The 19,911-nt window shown below is 45.6% G+C and overlaps 2 protein-coding genes across 2 annotated transcripts in view; one reads left to right on the top strand and one right to left on the bottom strand.

Annotated features, from left to right (window-relative positions):
* The window catches only part of LOC137752350 (polycystin-1-like protein 2), an 81,607-nt gene extending 77,964 nt beyond the window's left edge, over nucleotides 1–3,643 (bottom strand). Inside the window, 2 exon segments of the mRNA XM_068527086.1 lie at nucleotides 648–834; nucleotides 3,343–3,643. Of these exon segments, the coding sequence (XP_068383187.1) occupies nucleotides 648–834; nucleotides 3,343–3,643 (488 nt within the window).
* The window catches only part of BCO1 (beta-carotene oxygenase 1), a 90,683-nt gene that overhangs the window by 33,740 nt on the left and 37,032 nt on the right, over nucleotides 1–19,911 (top strand). The window contains exon 10 of the mRNA XM_068527572.1: nucleotides 19,022–19,293. Within this exon, the coding sequence (XP_068383673.1) occupies nucleotides 19,230–19,293 (64 nt within the window). The 5' untranslated portion in view covers nucleotides 19,022–19,229. The remainder of the gene's footprint in view (nucleotides 1–19,021; nucleotides 19,294–19,911) is intronic.

Genomic DNA, 19,911 nt, shown 5'->3' with positions numbered 1-19,911 from the left:
GCCCGGAAGCCCAGAACCTTCTGTCAAGGCTGGCTTGAGGGTCAGGGGACCACGAGGTAGCTCAGCTCCAAGACCAGGCCCCCCATGGCAGGCAGGACCCCGTGTGGGTCTCGGGCCACTCCTGCGGGGACTCGCACACACAGTCCCCAGGAAGGGGTTCCCAGGGCCCACAAAAGGGGCCTACCATAGGCAGCAGCTGGAAAGGGCACAAGAGCAGAGCGTGGGGGGATTTGGGAGTTGGGAGTGGGGTGCGGGGGTGAGGGGCTCAAAGCCAGGCTGACCAGGGAGCGGGAGTCAAGGGTGAGTGAGAACAGCCTCCTGGGACCACATGTCTCTTCATGGGAAGACTGGAAAAGGAGAGGAAATAGGGCTGAGCATTCCCCTCTAATGTGGGTTATGAGGGGGAAGACAGAGAGACAAGTGAGACTAGAGGGCGGGTAGGCAGGTGAGTGGACAGGGAGAGAGCGGGACATGGGCTGGAGAGATGAAGTGAGACACGGAGCATCACACAGCCGGAGACCGTGGGCATTTAGAGAGAGAGACAGAGACAGAGAGAGACAGAAAAAGAGAGACAGAGCAAGACAGAAGGAGATGCAGAGAGATAGAGACAAAGAGAGAGAGACAGAAAAAGAAAGAAGGAGGGAGACCCCACAGCACAGGCCAGCTCAGCAAACTCGCAGATGCAGGCGAACTCCTGCGTGCAGTTTTCCGAGGACGACCACCCAAAGGAAGGGTCTCTCCCAATGTAGCCGCAGGGGTTGGTTACAGAAGCATCCTGCCCTCGGCGCCAGTGGCTGTAGCTCACGTTTGAGGTGTCCAGCCAGGTCCTGGGCCCTGGGATGGGAATATGACCACCAGGACTTGGAAGGGTCCTCCTGATCCTGGTGTGTACAGAGCTTGCCCCAGCTCCACTCCTTGTGTGCAGCGGGTGCTCAGGCAGTGCTGACAGGCTGCAGGCCTCTCTGTCCCATGCCAGTGAAGGGGCATCACCTAGCCACTCTCTTCCAAGATAAGGTCTCAGCCTACAAACCGGCGTGCCGAGCACAAGAGCCCATACAAAGAGGTTTGATTAAATAGATGATGCTTCCAATAATGTCTAACCACAATTTAAAATAGAGCACAGGCCTTCCCTGGTGGCACAGTGGTTAAGAATCCGCCTGCCAATGCAGGGGGCACAGGTTCGATCCCTGGTCCGGGAAGATCCCACATGCCGCAGAGCAGCTAAGCCCGTGCGCCACAACTACTGAGCCTGCGCTCTAGAGCCCGCGAGCCTCTACTACTGAAGCCCGTGAGCCACAACTGCTGAAGCCCGCGAGCTCTAGGGCCCACGTGCCTCAACTACTGAGCCCGCATGCTGCAACTACTGAAGCCCACGCGCCTAGAGACTGTGCTCCACAACAAGAGAAGCCACCGCAGTGAGAAGCCCGCGCACCGCAACGAAGAGTAGCCCCCGCTCGCCGCAACTAGAGAAAGCCCGTGCGCAGCAGTGAAGACCCAACGCAGCCAAAAAAATAATAATAAATTTAAAAAAAATTTTTTAAGGTTTAAAAAAATTTTTTTTAATTTAAAAAATAAAGTAAAAAAGAGCACAGAAGTGTGCCTCGGGATGGCAAGAGATACTCCAGAGAGAAGCAGGGGCCCTTGTCAAATATACCTGGGCAGCACTGAGTTAAAGTGGAAGCAATTTTCATGATTTTGGTACTCTTCAGAGCCTTGAATACACCAACATGATTGTTGAAGAAGTGTGTGTGTGTGTGTGTGTGCGTGTGTGTGTGTGTGTGTGTGTGTGTGTGTAATACAGAGGTACACCAGAGATCCAGAAAACACTGGATATAAACTATTTACTGTGAAGACTCAGAAATACATTTACCGTTTTTTTAAGGAAAAGAAATTCATACATATGGTTAAAAAAATTCAAAGAACACAAAAGGGTATAAAGTGAAAACATCTTCCCTCTTTCAACCTATGGACTACTCCCATTATTGTTATGTTTCTTGAAAATTGTTCCAGGATGAATTGTTTCCATACATCAACATTTATGAATGCCTGAAATCTAGTTACACAAATGCCATCATATCGCACACAGCCAGGACAGTCCCTTGCTTCTTAAATAACACTGAGCGATGGAGGTTAGGACGTATCAGCCTACTCGGATCTACCCCATTTTCTGTACCAGCCATGCAGTATCCCTTGGAGATTTTAAATAGACACGCTCCTTTAACTGCATGTGAATGGGTGTCCGATATACAGAAATCCACAATTTCTGCATCCACAAAGCAAGAAACCATTCAATAGATGTTGCCTGAAGGTGCATTTTAGAATTCAAATCCCTTGGCTGTGAGTTTCCTAAAATGAGCTTCCCCGGCTGCTCCTTTATTAAAGTATTTCCATCCATGCTGGTACATTTCTACAGGTGTTCAGCCCAGACCAAGCTACTCATTTCTAAAACCCAGCAGCTTCTACTGGGCAATGGGAGGTAGCAGGACGCTGTCATCTTGAACAAGTCATTTCATCCCTCTGGACTTATTTTCCTCATTCATAAAATAAGAGTAGCAGTGCTTGCCTCATGGGGCAGGGGTAAGGCTTAAATACGGACATCCATTTTTTGTTGTGTACGGGCACTGGGAAAACAAAAACGGCCAGAAGAATGGTTCCGTCCCTTGAAGTGCTCATAGTCTGGGGGGAAGACACCTAAAAACTGAAGTCATGCCAAAAGTGCTCTCCTAAATGTGTGGACAAGATCCTACAGGTGCAAAGAGGAGGACTCACCTGAACGTGCGGGGGGTGGAGGAAGGGGTCCTCACCGAGAGAAGGATAAGGTAGCGTTTCCAGGACGACTGTTACCATGAGACTGTCTAATGTGAATTGAGCTGTGCTAAGCACTTAACCCACTTCAGCCTCATAACAAGTCGGGGAAGGACATGTGGAAGTGCTTTGAAAATAGCTTAGTCATTATCTCCTGAGACTCTGTTTTCCCATCTGTAAAATAGGGACAACAATCGTAACTGTCTCATCGGTTATGATAAGGATTCACTGTGAAAATGGACGTGAAGCACTCAGGACAGTGCCAGGCACTATTCTAGCAAGAACTGAAGAATCCATAGCTAGTCTTAGGCACAAGCAAAGAAAGGGACATTTCTAGCATGTCAGCTACAAGCTGGATTCTGTGCTAGGTACTGCACAAGAATTATTTTATTTGATCCACAAAACAACCAAAAAGGAGGGTCTCCTTACCATGAGAATTGGGACATACTAATTTGTTCCATGGAGTTCTGGGTAAGAAGCTATGGTGAGAATCACAGCCACAAGCTCCCCATAAAACGTAATTATCACGGCACCTACCTTCTGTAGTTCCATTCCAAGCCAAGTTCCCTGTGAGTCCAATCCACCATTCCCTGTCGTGGATGAGGTGCTTCTGCAGAAATAGCTGGGTGCCTTCTCCATGAATAAAAACCAAATGGCCTCCTTGCTCCTCGCACCAGCTCTGGGCACCATAGAAGGTGCGGCCAAGAGGCACAAATTCATAACAAGCATCTCTGAAAGCCACTTGGCTCTTAGGGCAAAAGCTGCCATCCTCTGGCTTAGCCGTAATGGCCCTAAACCCCAGAGCAAGCCCCAAGAGTACCAAGGCCAAGGTGCTCATCCTTGAACCACGGCTGGAGCATCTGGATGGGCCTGGCTCTCAGGTCCTTCATATGCTCGTGCCTTCACAACTGACTGCCATCCATCTTTCCTTCTCTTGTTGTATCACATAATCGTGACTAACTTCTTGTCTAAGAGACAAAAGACTCAGAATGAATGTGTCTGCATTTTTGCTTCCCCCAGCTCTTTGTTCCATGCAGTTCCAAATCCAATTAATTTGCAAAAAGGTCTTGTAGAGAAAGATAAAGTTGCTGTATCACTTGTCTGCTTGTCATTGGGTCAACCATTAGCTTCCGATAAAAATTCCTTGTTATTGGTTTTTATGTCACTACCCTTCAGGGCTAAATGTTTCACGAGGAGCCATCAGCTTGTGGGAAGTATGCGATAAAAGAAAACTGGCAGGAAAGCTATAGTTATGGATGGTAAAGAAACCAAGTTGTGCTCATATCCAACCCCATTGTCTGCAGTGGCCACTGTGCCCAGATGACAATCACATTCTCCCCAGCATGGCTTCAATCCTAATGGAGATTTTTTCTGCTCTCTGACTCATCACATTACCACTCATGCCTGTTTGAGAATAAAAATTTCCTACAAAATTTATTCGATGTCATCATGAAAATAAGCTTTTAAAACTTCAAACCTGCCCATCCTCACCTACTGCCTAAACCCTCCAACAGGTGTCCATGGTCAATGGATCAAGTTCAAACCTCCTGGCTTTGTATTCAAGGCCCTATATGAAATGATCTCTGACAATGTTTCCAAACACACCCCCAGAATGTGGGGAAACATGCTCTCTCACCAATTGCTGATGCAAGTATAAATTGGTACAACCTCTATTGTGGGTAGTGTGACAATATCTATCAAATACCTATCAACATTTTAAAAAGTACAAGCTCTGTAATGGAGCAATTCCACTTCTAGGAACTTTACCTACAGATGAATTCATACATATGTGACATGTCATATATATATATATATATAAGGTTATTTATTGCAGAATTTTGTAAGAAGGAAAGATGGGAAACAACCTAAACGTCCATTTAAAGAAAACTGGTTAATAAAACGTGGTACATCCTAAATAGCCACTAAAACACGAACATATTCTTTGTATACAAATTCGGGAGGATCTCTAAGATTTTGGCTAATATTAAAAGCAAAGTATGAGACATTGATGAGGTTCCAATCCCATTTACACAAAACCCATACGAATACTTATTTGTATACATGTGTAATATATCTCATAAGGGACATACAAGAGACTAGCAATAGTGATTGCCCAGTGCGGGGAGCGGGGACTAGGTGAGTGGGAGACAGACACAGGAGCGAGAATTTTGTTTCATTGGCCGCCTTTTTTGAGACTTTTCCATTTTGTACTACGTGAATGCATTACCTGTTCAAAAATTATAAATTCTCATGAGCCCATCATTCCCCCAGAAGCTCAAAGTCACAGATCATCCTATCATAATTCATTGCTGGTGACCTTCCTTCATGTCTCTGTGCATTTGTCTGCTCTTCCTTTTGCAGGAACCCCTTTCTCCTTAGTCCGTCTGTGATCACCCTCAAGCTGATCCCCGATTAGCTCAAACAGCACTTCCTTAATGAACCTTGTAGAACTTGCCTCAAATAGTATGCCTCTCTCCTCTGAGTTTCTTTTTTCTTTTTTTATAACAAAAGCTTTATTAAGATAAAATTCACTTTCCATACAGTTCATCCATTTAAAATATATATCAACGGTTTTTAGTATATACACAAGGTTATGCAACCATCAGCACGATCAATTTTAGAACATTTTCATCACTCCCGAAGAAACCATATTCTGACTAGCATTCACACCCCGTTCCTCCCTCCCCCAGCTCTGACAACCACTAATTTACTTTCTGTCTCTAGGGATTTGCTTATTCTGGAAATTTCGTATAATCCTACACTCTGTGGCCTTTTGTGACTGGCTTTTTTCACTTTAGCAGAGTGTCTTCAAAGTTCATCCATCTTGCAGCAGGTATTAATGCTTCATTCCTTTTTTTTTGGCACTCCATAAAAGTTTATAGAATAAATGTTCAATGAAGGGTTTTTCAGAACTAATATAGCCCCACCTTAGCTCTTTGTTTGCCTTCCTTAGTAATGTTTGTTGTTCATGATAACTTTCAAGATTAATTAAACTTGCCAAAATTACTATGATACTTCAGTGGTGGGAAAAATTGTTTTAACTACTAATGCCAGAGTTCCTCTTGGGAACTTTTTCTTTAGAAAAATACTTATTAGGCCATTTGGGTTGTGATAGGGATGACACCAAGGGCCTGGTTTGTACCATTACAACAAGAGACGGTCTTCATAAGAAATTAGTAATTTGAGGTTGGAGAAGGGAGCCATGCAATGTGGTGGGACTCTGGAACATTCAAAAAAGGTGTCAGATAAACCGTTCCTTGTGGCAGGGTGGACAAAGGCTTTAGAGAACACAGTTGTCTAATGTCTGGTTTTAAGCTGTTAGCTTGCTCTGACCTAAGTTACCATTATTTTGTTTTTCGCTTCCACCCCTCTCCCCCAGCCCCTGGCAACCACGGCTTTCTATCTCTATGGACTTAACTGTTCTGAACATTTCATACAAATGGAATCATACAATATGTGTACCTTTGTGCCTAGCATATTTTTTCCAGTTTCATCCATATTGGAGCATGTATCCATACTTCATTCCTTTTATTGAGGAATAATATCCCATTGTACAGATAGACCACATTTTGCTTATTTTTTTTTCTGTTGATGGACATCTGGATTATTTTATTCTGTGAATTTCTTGGGGGGAAGGAATAATGTCGCTTAACCTCTGTCTATCCCTTGGCTGGCACGCAGTAGGACTCAGTGAGCATTTGCCATCCTGGCCCCATCTCCCAGGTCCCTGGGGCTGACACTTGACCCCCCCTCCCTTTCCCAGAAGCCCTTCCAAGACCCCTGGAGTAGCCTTGCCAGGCAGAGCCCTGGGTAGAATTTGATGTCATCGCTGACTCACAGGCTGGAACACAGGCTGGGCAGAACCGGTCTCTTATCTCCAGGGGCCAAGCATCTAATGACTTTCATTAGAAAACTATGTGGAAGGCCACACGCAGAGATAATGTATCTCCTGGATAAAGGCTTAACTTATGTCCCTCATGGAACATGCTTGGAGACATTCGATAAGGAACGCAAATCTGCAGGCTGAATTCCATTTCCACATTCTTTATATTCTGATAAATTGCAGACTCCTGGGCACAGAATTCATCTTGGTGATGTCAGCTCCCAATGTGCCTTAACCTCTGTGTATGTGAAGAAAGGAAGCAGGACATGGCTGGACCCATGTGAGCCTGATTCCAAGGATCCAATCCAGCTGCCTAAGCCTCCAAATCCTGCATTGCAGGGTCAGCAAATGAAAACAGAAAGAGAGCAAGTTTGGTTTAAATAGGGCACTGAGTTCATAAAAAGAACCATAAAGCAATTCACGCCCTGTAGCCCAGACATCCCAGTCCTGGGAATAGACCCATTTTAGTTTGGGTCCCCTCAGAAGCTGAGACAAGAATTCAAGTGCAAGCAGCTTATTTGGGAGGGGGTGCAATTCTATATGAACTGGTGTTTTTGTTAGTCATATTGAATCTTTGCCTTCCATTCGATCAAAACGACAGCATGACAAAAGAATTTGTGTGGTCCCATCACCCTAATACATTCTCATTTCTTTGTGGTTTCTTCAGATGCTTCTTTTCTTAAAGATAGATGTTTACCCGGGCACAATTGTAGTGTACGTATAACTAGCTCATATTACATCCTGCATTTCCCACTTAGCATTAGGTAGCAAGCCTCTTCCATGTTGCTAAAGGGCGTTGAAATCCGCATGGTGGCGGCTGAGTCTCCTTTCAATGAATGGACACTGACTACACCATTCCCATTTTGCTAGATGTTTTCTGTGGTTTTCGTCACCTGTTTGTGATCTGTTCACTTTTGCTATCCTAGTCAACACTTCTATGAACATCTTCTTGCACTTACCCTTTAGCCTGGGCTGAGTTATCTCTTGAGGGTTATAGCAGACACTGTCAATGCCCCGCCTTAACCCTACACTTACCATGTAAGGCTTCTAAATGCAGGCACCCATGGCTCTTTGCCTCCCTCTGCACACAAGGAACAGAATGGAAATGCCTGGGAGTTAGAGCCTCTCGGAAGAAACTCTCACCCTATTGACCAAAGTTGCTGGGTCAGTCCCCCAGCTCTCTAAAGATTACTCTAAGGCATGTTCACACCACCTGCAGAGTCTCCCACCAGACTGAGCCTCAGTTTCCTGAGATGGTAATGACCTTGATAATGTACTGTTAATGTCTACCCTCCCTGTTTCACTTCTCCACTCCTGGGTTCACCTCCCAAATAAACCATTTGCACTGGAATCTTTGTCTTTGGGTCTGCTTCTGGGAGAGCCAAGCTCAGACAAGTCTATCCTTGGGGCTGGGATGCCTGCCCACAGGGCACAAACATCTTTGTGATTCTTGCTATGGACTCAACGCTGTTTAAACCAAATTAACAATCTCTCTGTTGTTCATGTTGCTGATCCCACTTGAAGGCTCAGGCTGCCAGATCAAATTCTGGGAAACACGCTCACACAGCTGAGTCATGTCCTGCACATTTTTCTGATACTTTCAGTTCTATACCTGGGGACCAGCTCTGAGCAACTGATAACGACCTGAGTCATTGGAATGGTGGGTTGTGTTCTCTTGATTTTTTAAACATGTATGTAGGTGAGGCTTCCAAGTTTGCTCATGTATGCCTTGTTGTTTGCTTCTATAGGGTGCCTGGTAACCTGGATCTTAAAGGACTAGTCAGGAAGAGAGGGGTGAGGTGGAGGTAGGGGTGGGGGGAAAGCTGGTAGAAAGGGGTTTTCAGGGAGAGGCCCCAGAATGTTAAGTCCCTATTGCGTGTTAGTACCCCAGAACCAACATAAACCACAAAACCCTACATTATCCCCCCGGGTGGTCTGCCATGGGCGGCCACACCTCCACACGTTTGCACATGCTGTTTCTCCACTGAGAATGTCGTCTCTTATACACTTGCACACTTACACCCTTTTTCAAGAATAACTCAACTATAAACCTTTTCTCTGAAGCCTCCTCAGCCTCTGCATGAGTTAATTGCCACTTAATCCATGCTCTTGTAACAGTTTAATCTACTTCCATTTTAGCATTGCTTAAGTTTTCAGCCTTAAAAAAGAGAACAAGAAAAAAATATATATGTATGTATATATAAAAGAGAAGAAGAGAGAAGAAGAGAGAAACTACAAGAACTTAGATGTAAAAATAAATCCACTTAGAGCCTTCGTAGTTTCCACTTTTGAGTTGTTTTGCTTAATGACTATTGTGGGTTCAGTTGTAACTTCCAAAAAGATACATTGAAATTCTAACCCTTGGTACCTGTGAATGTGACCTTATTTGGAAACAAGGCCTTTGAAGATGTGATCAACTTAAGAAGAGGTCGTGCTGGCTAAGGGGAGCCCTGACACGATGACTGGTGTCCTTATAAGAAGAGGGAGCTCTGAACAGAGAGACACACAGACACAGAGGCAAGAAGGCCATATGACAACCGAGGCAGAGGTTGAAGTGACGTAGCCGCAAGTTAAGGGACATCACAGATTGTTAGCAATACCGGAAGCTGCAAGACTCTGCCCTCAAGACTTCAGAAGGATCATGGCTCTACTGTCACCTTGGCTTCAGACGCCTGGCCTCTAAAACCATGAGAGAATAAATTTCTGTTGTTTAAGCCACCAAGTTTGTGGCACTTTGTCATGGCAGCCCTAGCAAACTAATACAATGACGATGTAGCCCAATGAGGCCACGTGCCATTCATTCATTCAGTATCTCTTGAGACCTACTATGTGCCGGGCACTGTGCTAATCTCCGGATTTTAAATAGGAGAGTGATGTGGTCAGCTTTGAATTTCAGCCAGGTCACCTGGTGGCAGCAGGGAAGGTAGATTGGAGGGGGTGGGACTGGGGCCCATGAGGAAGCTGCGCCTAAGAGGTCAAAAATAGTGAGGATAGTAGCTGGGGGGCTGGAGGTGAGAGGTGCAGTGTGAAAGATTATTTAGGAGGTAGAAATGTCAGACATCGTCCAGACTATAACTCAGTGGTTATTATTTAAATTGAATTTTTGTCCAGCCTCACTGACTGGGCCCTGAAGTACATGGTGGAAAAAAAAAATTGAACCGTTCCAGCTCAGGCGTTAGAAGGCCCTTCTTTTTCTACCAGTGATGTCCGCTGTATTTCAGTCTTGTCAATTCTCCCAAGTGTGGCAAATTAGTATTATATAAATGATAATACACAGCACCTCTGCATGATTATTATTATTATTTGCATTCCTTTCTCCCTTGTTAGACTCTGAGCTCATTGAGGTCAGGAGCTATGATTTCCCATTTTTCTGTCTGAAATACCCTATATGACACCAGTCTCTGCTGTTTAGTAGAACTTTTATGACACCAGTCTCTGCTGTTTAGTAGAACTTTCCCATTTTTCTGTCTGAAATACCCTATATGACACCAGTCTCTGCTGTTTAGTAGAACTTTGAGGAAATTACGAATCCTCTTAAATGTTAATGGCATAATTTATGGTCTTTGTTTAGTGGTGAAGTGTTCACTCCGGGAGTCTTGGGGAGGCTCTCCCACCACTCCCTACATCCTGTGTTCTGGAGCTCACCACCAATGCTTGTCCCTCGGGGAGGCAGCTGCCACCTTTGCTGGCACTTTGCCTGTTACCTTGAACCCTGCTATCCGAGATTTCTACATTATCCTGCTCAGCTTATCACACTGGCTCATTAGAGGCACCATTTAAAAGCTAACTTAATGGGAAAACCGCAAAGTAATTTAGATATGATAACATTATCTCCAAAAGGGAAATATTAACTCACTTTAGGCTGTAACTTCGTTAGTAGAAGATACAGAATTGCAAAATAAGGCGGTTGTTTTTATAGCACCAAAAACTTTTCCTTTTGAATTCAGCTTTACTTCTTCATCTCGAGACTGCTTAATGAATGTAGCACATTCCATGGAAAAAGTGGCCTTGGGGAAGGGTAGCCTCCTCTTCCTGCATCCTTCCCCAGATTACAAGGTAAGAGGATTCCACGTTCAATCTCCCACCCCTGCCACGTGTTGTGTGATTTCTGGTCCAGGGGTACCACCTCAAAAGCTTCAATTGCTTCCTCCATAAAGAGGGAATAGTAATAGTACCTGCTGGGTCTGTGTCACGATAAGAAGATACCCAAACTACAGAGCAGGGGCACACATCTGGGAACCCCCATCCTTCTCCCTCCCCAAGGGAGGAGACCAAGCCTTCCTGCTCACCCTGAGAGCCTCTCAGATCCTCCAGAGGGCAGACTGTGTGTGGTTCTGTACCATGCCTTCCACCCTCTGGAAGGGAGTCCTCTTCCACAGTCTCTGGATCACTGCTGGAAGCAACATAGCCAACTTGTGCAAACGTATGTGACTTGGGAGGAAGCCCAGGGGATACTCAACCCAACTCAGAGAAGGACCTTGCCAGTTAACACCTCCTCGAACCCCAGTCTTCTTCCTGCCTCCCTCTCAGCAACCCAGCCTCCAGTGCCTCAAGTCTGAACAATTTTCCTCTTCCCCCACCCCACCTCTCTCCTGCCTGCCATTTCCCCTGGCCCCTGCTCCCCTCTCCTGCACACCCACCCCTTCAAAAATCTGGAATGAGGTGGTGTGGCCACGCTGTGATGCCTCTGAGTGTCCGCACAAGCTGTTGCCCTTTTGGACCGCTCTTCCCAGCTTCTCCACGTGGCCAGCTCCCAGCCGTCCTTCAGCTCTTGGCTCGGCATTGCCCCTTTCAGGAGGCCTTCTGGAAAACCCCTCTCCCTGCCCTGGAGGATTTCTCACTCATGCCTCTTTGTCACCTCTTCTGTGCCACTGCAACCCCACCCCAGACGGGTGGCCCTCCATATTTGTGGAACAGCTGAATGAATGAATGAATGAACGTGTGGGCTATTCACATTTTTACTATTGACAACCATGGGCTTCTCTGACAATTGTACTCTCTAAACTGGCTTGTTGTGCAGTCATAACTGCTTCTGTCCACCTGAGCCACAAACAAATCTTGGCAGCTCTCCTGCTAACTCAGCACTGTCAATAGAACTTTGCATGAGGATTTGCACTGGCCAAGATGGCAGCCACCAGCCACATGTGTCTACAGAGCCCTTGAAATGTGGCTAGTGTGGATAAGGAATTTAGTTTCATTGCAATTAATTTATATTTAAGTTTAAATAGCCACCCGCTACTAGCAGCTACTGTGTTGGACAGCACAGCAAAATTCCCGCAGAAATGCCTTCCTGGACCTGGCCCCTTGACTTAGGACACCATTGCCTACAGCGTAAAGCCCAAATTCTTACAATCCTGCACAGTCCAATCCCTAAACAGGGATTAGATTGTGCACCGTTCATTTCCACTACCTCCATCCCGGAGGCAGTGGAAATGAACAGTGGTTGCAAGTACAGCTCTGGAGCCAGGCTGCCTGGGTTCGAAGCCTAGCTCTGTGGTGTTGGGCAAGTTACTTAGCTCCTCTGTGCCTCACTCTCCTTGTCTGTAAAATGGGGCTAAACACCTGTACTTACGGTGATTGTGAGGAGTACATGATCACGTGTACAAAAGCCTTAGAAGAAAGCCCAGTACGTAGGAAGCTCTCAATAAATGGCACCTACAATTGTCATTATCTGTCACTAAGTCCCTGGTGGCGCCGCCTCTGCTTCCTCCCTGTCCGCCTGCTAGAATCGTCCAGCTCCACGCCATTGTCCACTCTGGCCCTCCCACCTGCCTCCTCTTTGCCCATCCAACTGCTTCCCACCCTCAAGGGCTCGGCTGTGCACCTCGTCCTCCAGGAAGCCTTCTTTCTTAACCCTCCCCAGCCTGAGCAAGATTTCCCTCCTCAGAGCTCCCATGATACTTCTTATCTGTGCCTCTTCTAGAGCAGGTATAATAGGGAACTAGCTATTACTTACTGTGTACGTGTCTTCACAGCCAAACGAGAAGAAACTTAAAATCCTGTACTGGGTCATGAGGGTCTACCTTCCTTCCAGGGACAGACCAGAGTTGTATACATTGTAGCTGCTCCAAAAAATTAATATTTCTGCTTATCATACTGGCTGACCTTTCCAAATTTTCTCTCTTTTCCAAGAAACGATAGGAAAGGAACATGCTATGAGCTCCTACCATATTCTAAGCACCATGACATACATGATTAGAGTTTACAATGTTTAATTTAGACTTTGCAGACACCTGTGAGGCAGATATTATAATTCCTATTTTAGAGATCAGGAGACTGAGGTTCTGAGATTTAAGCCAAAAGCTCAGCACTCAGCTAGCAGGTGGAAGAGCTGAGGCTCTAATGGAAATGGGTCTGTTGAGGTTGCGAGTCTCCAAAGGTGGCCCCAAGGGACCACCCAGCCCAGGCCCATATTCACACCCTGGTGTGGCCTCTCCTTGCCCCGTGATTCATGCTAACCAGTCAGGGGAAATGAAACTATGCCAGTCCTAGGTTCAGCCTTAAAGGAGACTGGCAGCTTCTGCTTCCTCTCTCTTGAAACACTTACTTCTGGGGGCTTTTGCTGCCATGGAAGAAGTCTGGCTATCCTGTTAGAGAGATCTCAGGGAGAGGGTCAAGGAAGGCCCTGAAACCACATGGAGAGGGACAGAGGCCCAAGCCCTGCCCTCCTAGTGTCCCAGTCAACTGCCAGCTGACTCACAGCCACGCCAGGAACCCCACACTGTGAAAGCAGAAGAACTGGCCCACAGAGCACTGTCAACCCACAGAGCTGAGCCCGCAGAACCCACAGACGTGATCAAATGCTTGTTGTTTGAAGCCAGTAAGTCTTTTTGTTTGTTTGTTTAACAGTGTTTTTTTTAATTTAATTTTTATTTTGTATTGGGGTATAGTTGTTTCACAATGTTGTGCTAGCTTCAGGTGTACAGCAAACTGGTTCGGTTATACATATACATATATCCATTCTTTTTCAGATTCTTTTCCCATATAGGTTGTTACAGAATATTGAGTAGAGTTTCCTGTGCTATACAGTAGGTCCTTGTTGATTATCTATTTTATATATAGTAGTGTATATATGTTAATCCCAAACCCCTAATTTATCCCTCCCTCCCATCTTTCCCCTTTGGTAACCATAACTTTGTTTTCTAAGTCTGTGAGTCTACTTCTGTTTTGTAAATAAGTTCATTTATATCATTTTTTTTAGATTCCACATATAAGTGATATTGTATGATATTTGTCTTGTCTGACTTACTTCACTTAGTGTGATAATCTCTGGGTCCATCCATGTTGCTGCAAATGGCATTATTTCATTCTTTTTTATGGCTGAGTAATATTCCATTGTATATGTGTATCACATCTTCTTTATCCATTCCTCTGTTGATGGATATTTAGGTTGCTTCCATATCACGGCTTCTGTAAATAGTGCTGCTATGAACATTGGGGTGCATGCATCTTTTTGAATTATGGTTTTCTCCAGATATATGCCCAGGAGTGGGATTGCAGGATCATATGGTAGCTCTATTTTTAGTTTTTTAAGGAACCTCCATACTGTTCTCCATAGTGGCTGTACCAAATTACATTCCCACCAACAGTGTAGGAGGGTTCCCCTTTCTCCACACCCCGTCCAGCATTTATTGTTTGTAGACTTTTCAATGATGGCCATTCTGACCGGTGTGAGGTGATACCTCATTGTAGTTTTTTGTTTTTTTTTTTAATTATTAGCACCTTTAATTATTATTTATTTATTTATTTTTTTGGCTGTGTTGGGTCTTCGTTTCTGTGCGAGGGCTTCCTCTAGTTGCGGCAAGCGGGGGCCACTCTTCATCGCGGTGCACGGGCCTCTCACTATCATGGCCTCTCTTGTTGCGGAGCACAGGCTCCAGACGCGCAGGCTCAGTAGTTGTGGCTCACGGGCCTAGTTGCCCGGCGGCATGTGGGATCTTCCCAGACCAGGGCTCGAACCCGTGTCCCCTGCATTAGCAGGCAGATTCTCAACCACTGCGCCACCAGGGAAGCCCTCATTGTAGTTTTGATTTGCATTTCTCTAATAATTAGTGATGTTAAACAGCTTTCCATGTGCTTTTTGGCCATCTGTATGTTGAAGACACTAAGTCTTAGAGTGGTGTGTTACACAGCAAAAAATGACCAAAACTCTTGTGTATGAAGAGCTACTTCCCTTCACATTACCATTGCCCTGTTTTCTCATGCACTGGCCAGTTTTCGTCCCATTTTAAGGCAGCACATGCATTTTAGAAATTGTGGAACACCTACTTTAGCTCCCATATCTCCTCTGTTCTCAACTATCAGCTTCAAAATGTGGGCAGCATTACTGGCTAGTGGGGGAGAACATGCACTGACTAGCTGTTGACTTTGATCAAATTCCTCCACGTCTCTGAGGCTGTAAAAATAAGATTGCTAATGCTCCCTCACAGAGATGAACTAAAAGACAGCTAATAAGACACTTAGCATGCTACTTGGCACGTGTCAAGCATCCAGTGAATGGTGTTCATCAGAGGCCAGAGGACAGGCCAGGAGACAGCTCCTACTGGCGACAAGTCCCTTGTCCCACTCTTCCCATATTAGCAAAGACATGGAAAGCAGGGGTCAGGCTTTCATGGTTCCAGAGCGATGCCAGAGCTTCCTGGGAAAGAACAGCTGCTGCTTGTTATTTTTGTTTATAAAGAGGGAGGATGGAGGTTTGACATGAAGGCAGTCCTATGAACCCCTGCACTGCCTCTAACTGCCTTGGGAAATGCATGTTTTTTGGGATATGCAGACTCACCCCCAAAACAGAAAGAACATCGTGAGAGCCCAAGAAGGCAGGGACTAACTCTCATTAATCACTACTATATCCTCAAAATTTGGCATGTAGTTGGTGTAATTTCTGAGAAGGCACAGAATTGTTTTCCTGTTTTGCTCACAGCTGTATTTCCAGCACATAGTAGGTGCTGAGGAAATATATGTTGCGTGAATGAATGTGAGGATGCATGAACGTTGTACTACCTGCAGACGACACTGTAGGTTGCCTATCCCAAGCCATTCCCTACTTTTTCCTTGCTAATGATATCCTGATGTGATTCAGGTAGCAACGTGCTCCCCAGGGGTGACTCATGATGGGTTTAAGGAAATCAGGGCACTCCTGTTCCTCCTTGCCAGGGATTGGCCTGTGGGGGGGGCGGTCACATGACACAGTTCAGCCAATGAAACTAAGAGAAAAATCTGCTCAGGGGATTATGGGAAAGAGCTGTCTCTAGCACAAAAAGAGAGAAAGCTGGAAAAAGAAAATGCCTGCTTCGTCCCCATCTTATCTCCTTACTTTTGTAGTTATTGTGCAAGGACATGAGTCCTGGAGGGAAGGCAATCATTCATAAGCAAAACTGAACAAGCCCAAGAATGAGAAGCCAACCCTCTGAGGATGACAGTGTGGGAGGTGGGAGCCTGGTGAGATGACCCAAATGAGCTTCTGAGCCCGCCAGGAGCCCTAGGTGACTTGATGTCTGAGATAAATGCACATCTTTGGTGTGTCAGCAGATATTCTGTTACTTTCAGCCAAAGCATCTTGCATTAACTCATTGTGCCTTCGTGATATTGTTATGGGCTGAACTGTGTTCGCCCCCAAATTCATATGCTGAAGTCCTAACCCCCGTACCTGAGAATGTGACAGTATTGGAGGTGGGGCCTTTAAAGGGGTGATTAAGTTAAAATGAGGCCATTAGGGTGGGCCCTCATCCAAACTGACTGGTATCCTTATAAGAGGAAAAGTGGACACACAGAGACACGAGGGATGTACATATCCAGAGGGAGGACCATGTAAGGACACAGTGAGAAGACTGTCTACAAGTTAAGGAGACGTCTCAGAAGAAACCAACCCTGCTGACACCTGGATTATGGGCTTCCCAGCCTCTGGAACTGGGAAAATTACTTTCTGTGCTACTTTGTTATGGCAGCCCTAGAAAATATATAGATCTCTATTGTTATGATCAAGTTATTATCACCATCGTGAAAAAGTCCTTTGTTTCACCATAACATTGCCCCTGGGGAGCAGTTGGGACCTGAATGAAGAGAGCTTGCTCAGTATTCTATAACAGGGCAATCATATCAACCCAAGACTGGCCCTCTTGGTCCTCCACCCTTTACTTCATTCAGTAGAAACCTAGCAAACATCCCTCATGCGCTGGAGCTGTGTGGAATTGTCAGAGTATATATTTCGAAGTCAGGCTTCCTGGCTTTGCTTCCTAATTCGATCTCTTAGCAGCCGTGTGATCTAAGGCAACCTGGTTACCTTCCCTGAGTTTTCTCATCCCCAAAACACTGCTAAGAACACCCATCTCATAGAATCATATAAGGCCAGAGCAAGCCAGTACATGCAGAGGGCTTCACCAACTACTTGACTCAGAGAATATTCTTGATGGATGGGGACCATTTCTCTTTTGAATACACAAAATGGACAAGAAAGGAGAATACGGTCATGTTTTCACTTATGTAACTTCAGTCTAATCCTCTCAACAAACCCTGTGACGGGGCATCGCCAACCTGTTTTGCAGAATAAAGTGAGGTTCAGAGGAGTCATGTGACAAATCACAGTTTTAGATCATAGGGGCTGAGATTCCAGCCCAGGCCTTCTGATCCCCATAAGCCCTGAGCTCTTTTCTTCTGCACCAGAGATGCCGCCCTTGGTAGTGTAATTTTTTCCCAAGCACTCAATGTATGCCAGACATTCTCCTTTAATCCTCACAAGGACTCAGCGTTCACAACCTAGGAATAAATAACCCTGACATGGTTACCCATGTTTACACCAGACAGCAGAATAAACTGGCAAGCTATTGTGGGACAGAATGGAAAATGTGGATCAAAGGGAAGTGCCTTCGGAGACAGCAGGGAAGAAAGGCCAACATTAACTGTTCGGGAACGAGGGCTTTTGCTAGACCCTTGACTTTGAATAACCTTGAGATTTTAATATTGTTACACCTCCGTTTTACAGATAAGGAAGGCTCAAAGAGGGTAAGTGACATACCCCAGACACAGAAAAGGGAGGAACGTGAATCTGGTATTAACGCAAACATATAGCATCTTCCCCTGGACCAGGGCTTCTTAACCAGGGCCTGCTGCGCAAAGTAGAATATTCTGGAGAAGTTTTAAGACTACTGAGGGCTGGGCTGCACCTTCAGAGACTCTGAATGGGCGGGTCTGGAGTGGGGCCCAGCACGGGCATTGCTAAAGCTCCCACCAGGTGATTGGAATGTGCAGCCAGGGTGGAGCAAAGCCAGGCCACGCTGCTCTCAGGACTGAGCTCTGCGATCCTGGAACAGTCTGGGCCCAGCCCTGATACTACTAGACCCAGCTGGCTGCATAAAGGCCAGCTTTTCTCACTCCACCCAGAGAGGGAACAGCTGGTTCTTTCTTGAAGCAACATGAGCAAAGGTGAGGCCAGTAACTCATCACCCAACATTCATAGCAAGTTGAATATGGATTTTAGGCAATGGCATCACCTCGAGATTCACGAATATAGGGGAACCTTAAAATCAAATACAGGCATAGTTTCTCCCTCTTGATGGGCCAGAAAGCTGGAGCTGAAGTTTGTTTTTTACTATTCCTTGTAGTTCCTGAGTAGAGTTTTTGGTTCCCTGTATTTATTGTTTAAATGGGTACATGAAACATTTTATGTTTACTTCTCCAAAAAATGAAGTATAATTAAGTTGCTCTTTACATATGATTTTTTTCTTTCTGGGCAGTGGGGAGGGTGGTGAGGAAGCTCAGGGACCTTCATTCACAACAAAACAAAACAAAACTTTCCCTCTCTGGCAAACTGAGTTCCCATGCTGTGCAGTAGGGATTCACGTGATTGATGCCCTCTGGGCTCCCCTAATCCAGGTGTCCTAAGCAGAATGCACTGCTAAATGATCCCACCTGTTGTTGTTTTTTTAAATTTTTATTGGAGCATAGTTGATTTACCATGTTGTGTTAGTTTCAGGTGTACAGCAAAGTGAATCAGTTATACATACACTTACATCCACTCTTTTTTAGATTCTTTTCCCATATAGGCCATGACAGAGTATTGAGTAGAGTTCCCTGTGCTGTACAGTAGGTCCTTATTAGTTATCTATTTTATATATAGTAGTGTGTATGCGTCAATCCCAATCTTCCAATTTATCCCTCCCCCCCCTCCCCCCCCCGGATCCCTTCAGCTTAAACACAGCAAGAAACTTGCTTTTCTTGGTTCAACCAAAAGTGGAAGTGGAAAGGGAGAGTTGAGGACACACTCAGCGAATTAGAGATTAGCTGGGACACATGGCTGGGGAATTGACCTTTGACCAAACATAAATAACGCCAGCGCAGCTTCCCGCCGCCGTGTGCACGAAGAGATCCCAGGCCCTAGGAGAGCGGAAAGCAAAGGGAGAAACGAGTGGCATCAGAAGGGAAGGGGATGTGAAGGAAGCTGCAGGCGAGCAGGAGAAGAAGACAAGGAGGGGCCAGGAGCAGTCGCCTTGAACACAGAGGAGCGTCTGTTCACCGTTAATACCGCTCTTGCTCATCGCCCTGCACGATGGATATAATATTTGGCAGAAATAAGAAGGAACAACTGGAGCCTTTGAGGGCCAGAGTGACAGGTGAGCGTTTTCTATAAACGATGGGTGCTTATATGTTTAGATGTACACTTTTTTCTGCTTATAAAAGTAATGATTATTATAAACTATTTTTGGAAAATCTGGAAAGCGGTATATAGAGGGAAGATGATCCATAATCTAGACACAGTCTCTGTGAAAAAACTAGGTGTGTTTTTATGCATTGTAACGGTTTTCAAGGAGAGAGAGTCGTTCTCACTATTTCCAGGGGAAAAGTCCCGGGACTGCTGCAATTGGCATACAGACAATGGGATTCTTCTGCAAATTGTGCTCTATCCCTCAGTGCATGATATATTTGTAAAGATGTGCGCGTCCTAAGTTAATTTCAAAGTAATAAGAGAATCGCGTGGGAGCGCCCACTGCTGCACATGCGCACTGGGGGGCGTCGCGGAGCCCGATGTGGTTTCCTAGAAGGCGCGGTTTCAGGATGCGAGTACCTGCAGAGCCCAGGGTGGGAGCCTCCTCAGGAATCTACGTTTCATGGGTTTTCTCTACCTCTTCTGCGTGGCCACTTTCGTGGGACCGTTTTGTTTAGACTCTGCAGGGCAGTGAGTGGATGCGAACTCTCCCGTCCCAGGAGTGGTGCTGAGAACAGGGAGGGGG

The sequence above is a fragment of the Eschrichtius robustus genome, chromosome 19, assembly GCF_028021215.1.
Source record: "Eschrichtius robustus isolate mEscRob2 chromosome 19, mEscRob2.pri, whole genome shotgun sequence".
NCBI classification, from domain to species: domain Eukaryota; kingdom Metazoa; phylum Chordata; class Mammalia; order Artiodactyla; family Eschrichtiidae; genus Eschrichtius; species Eschrichtius robustus.
The sequence above is the reverse complement of the archived record's forward strand: the minus strand, read 5'-3'. Positions and strand labels throughout refer to the sequence as shown.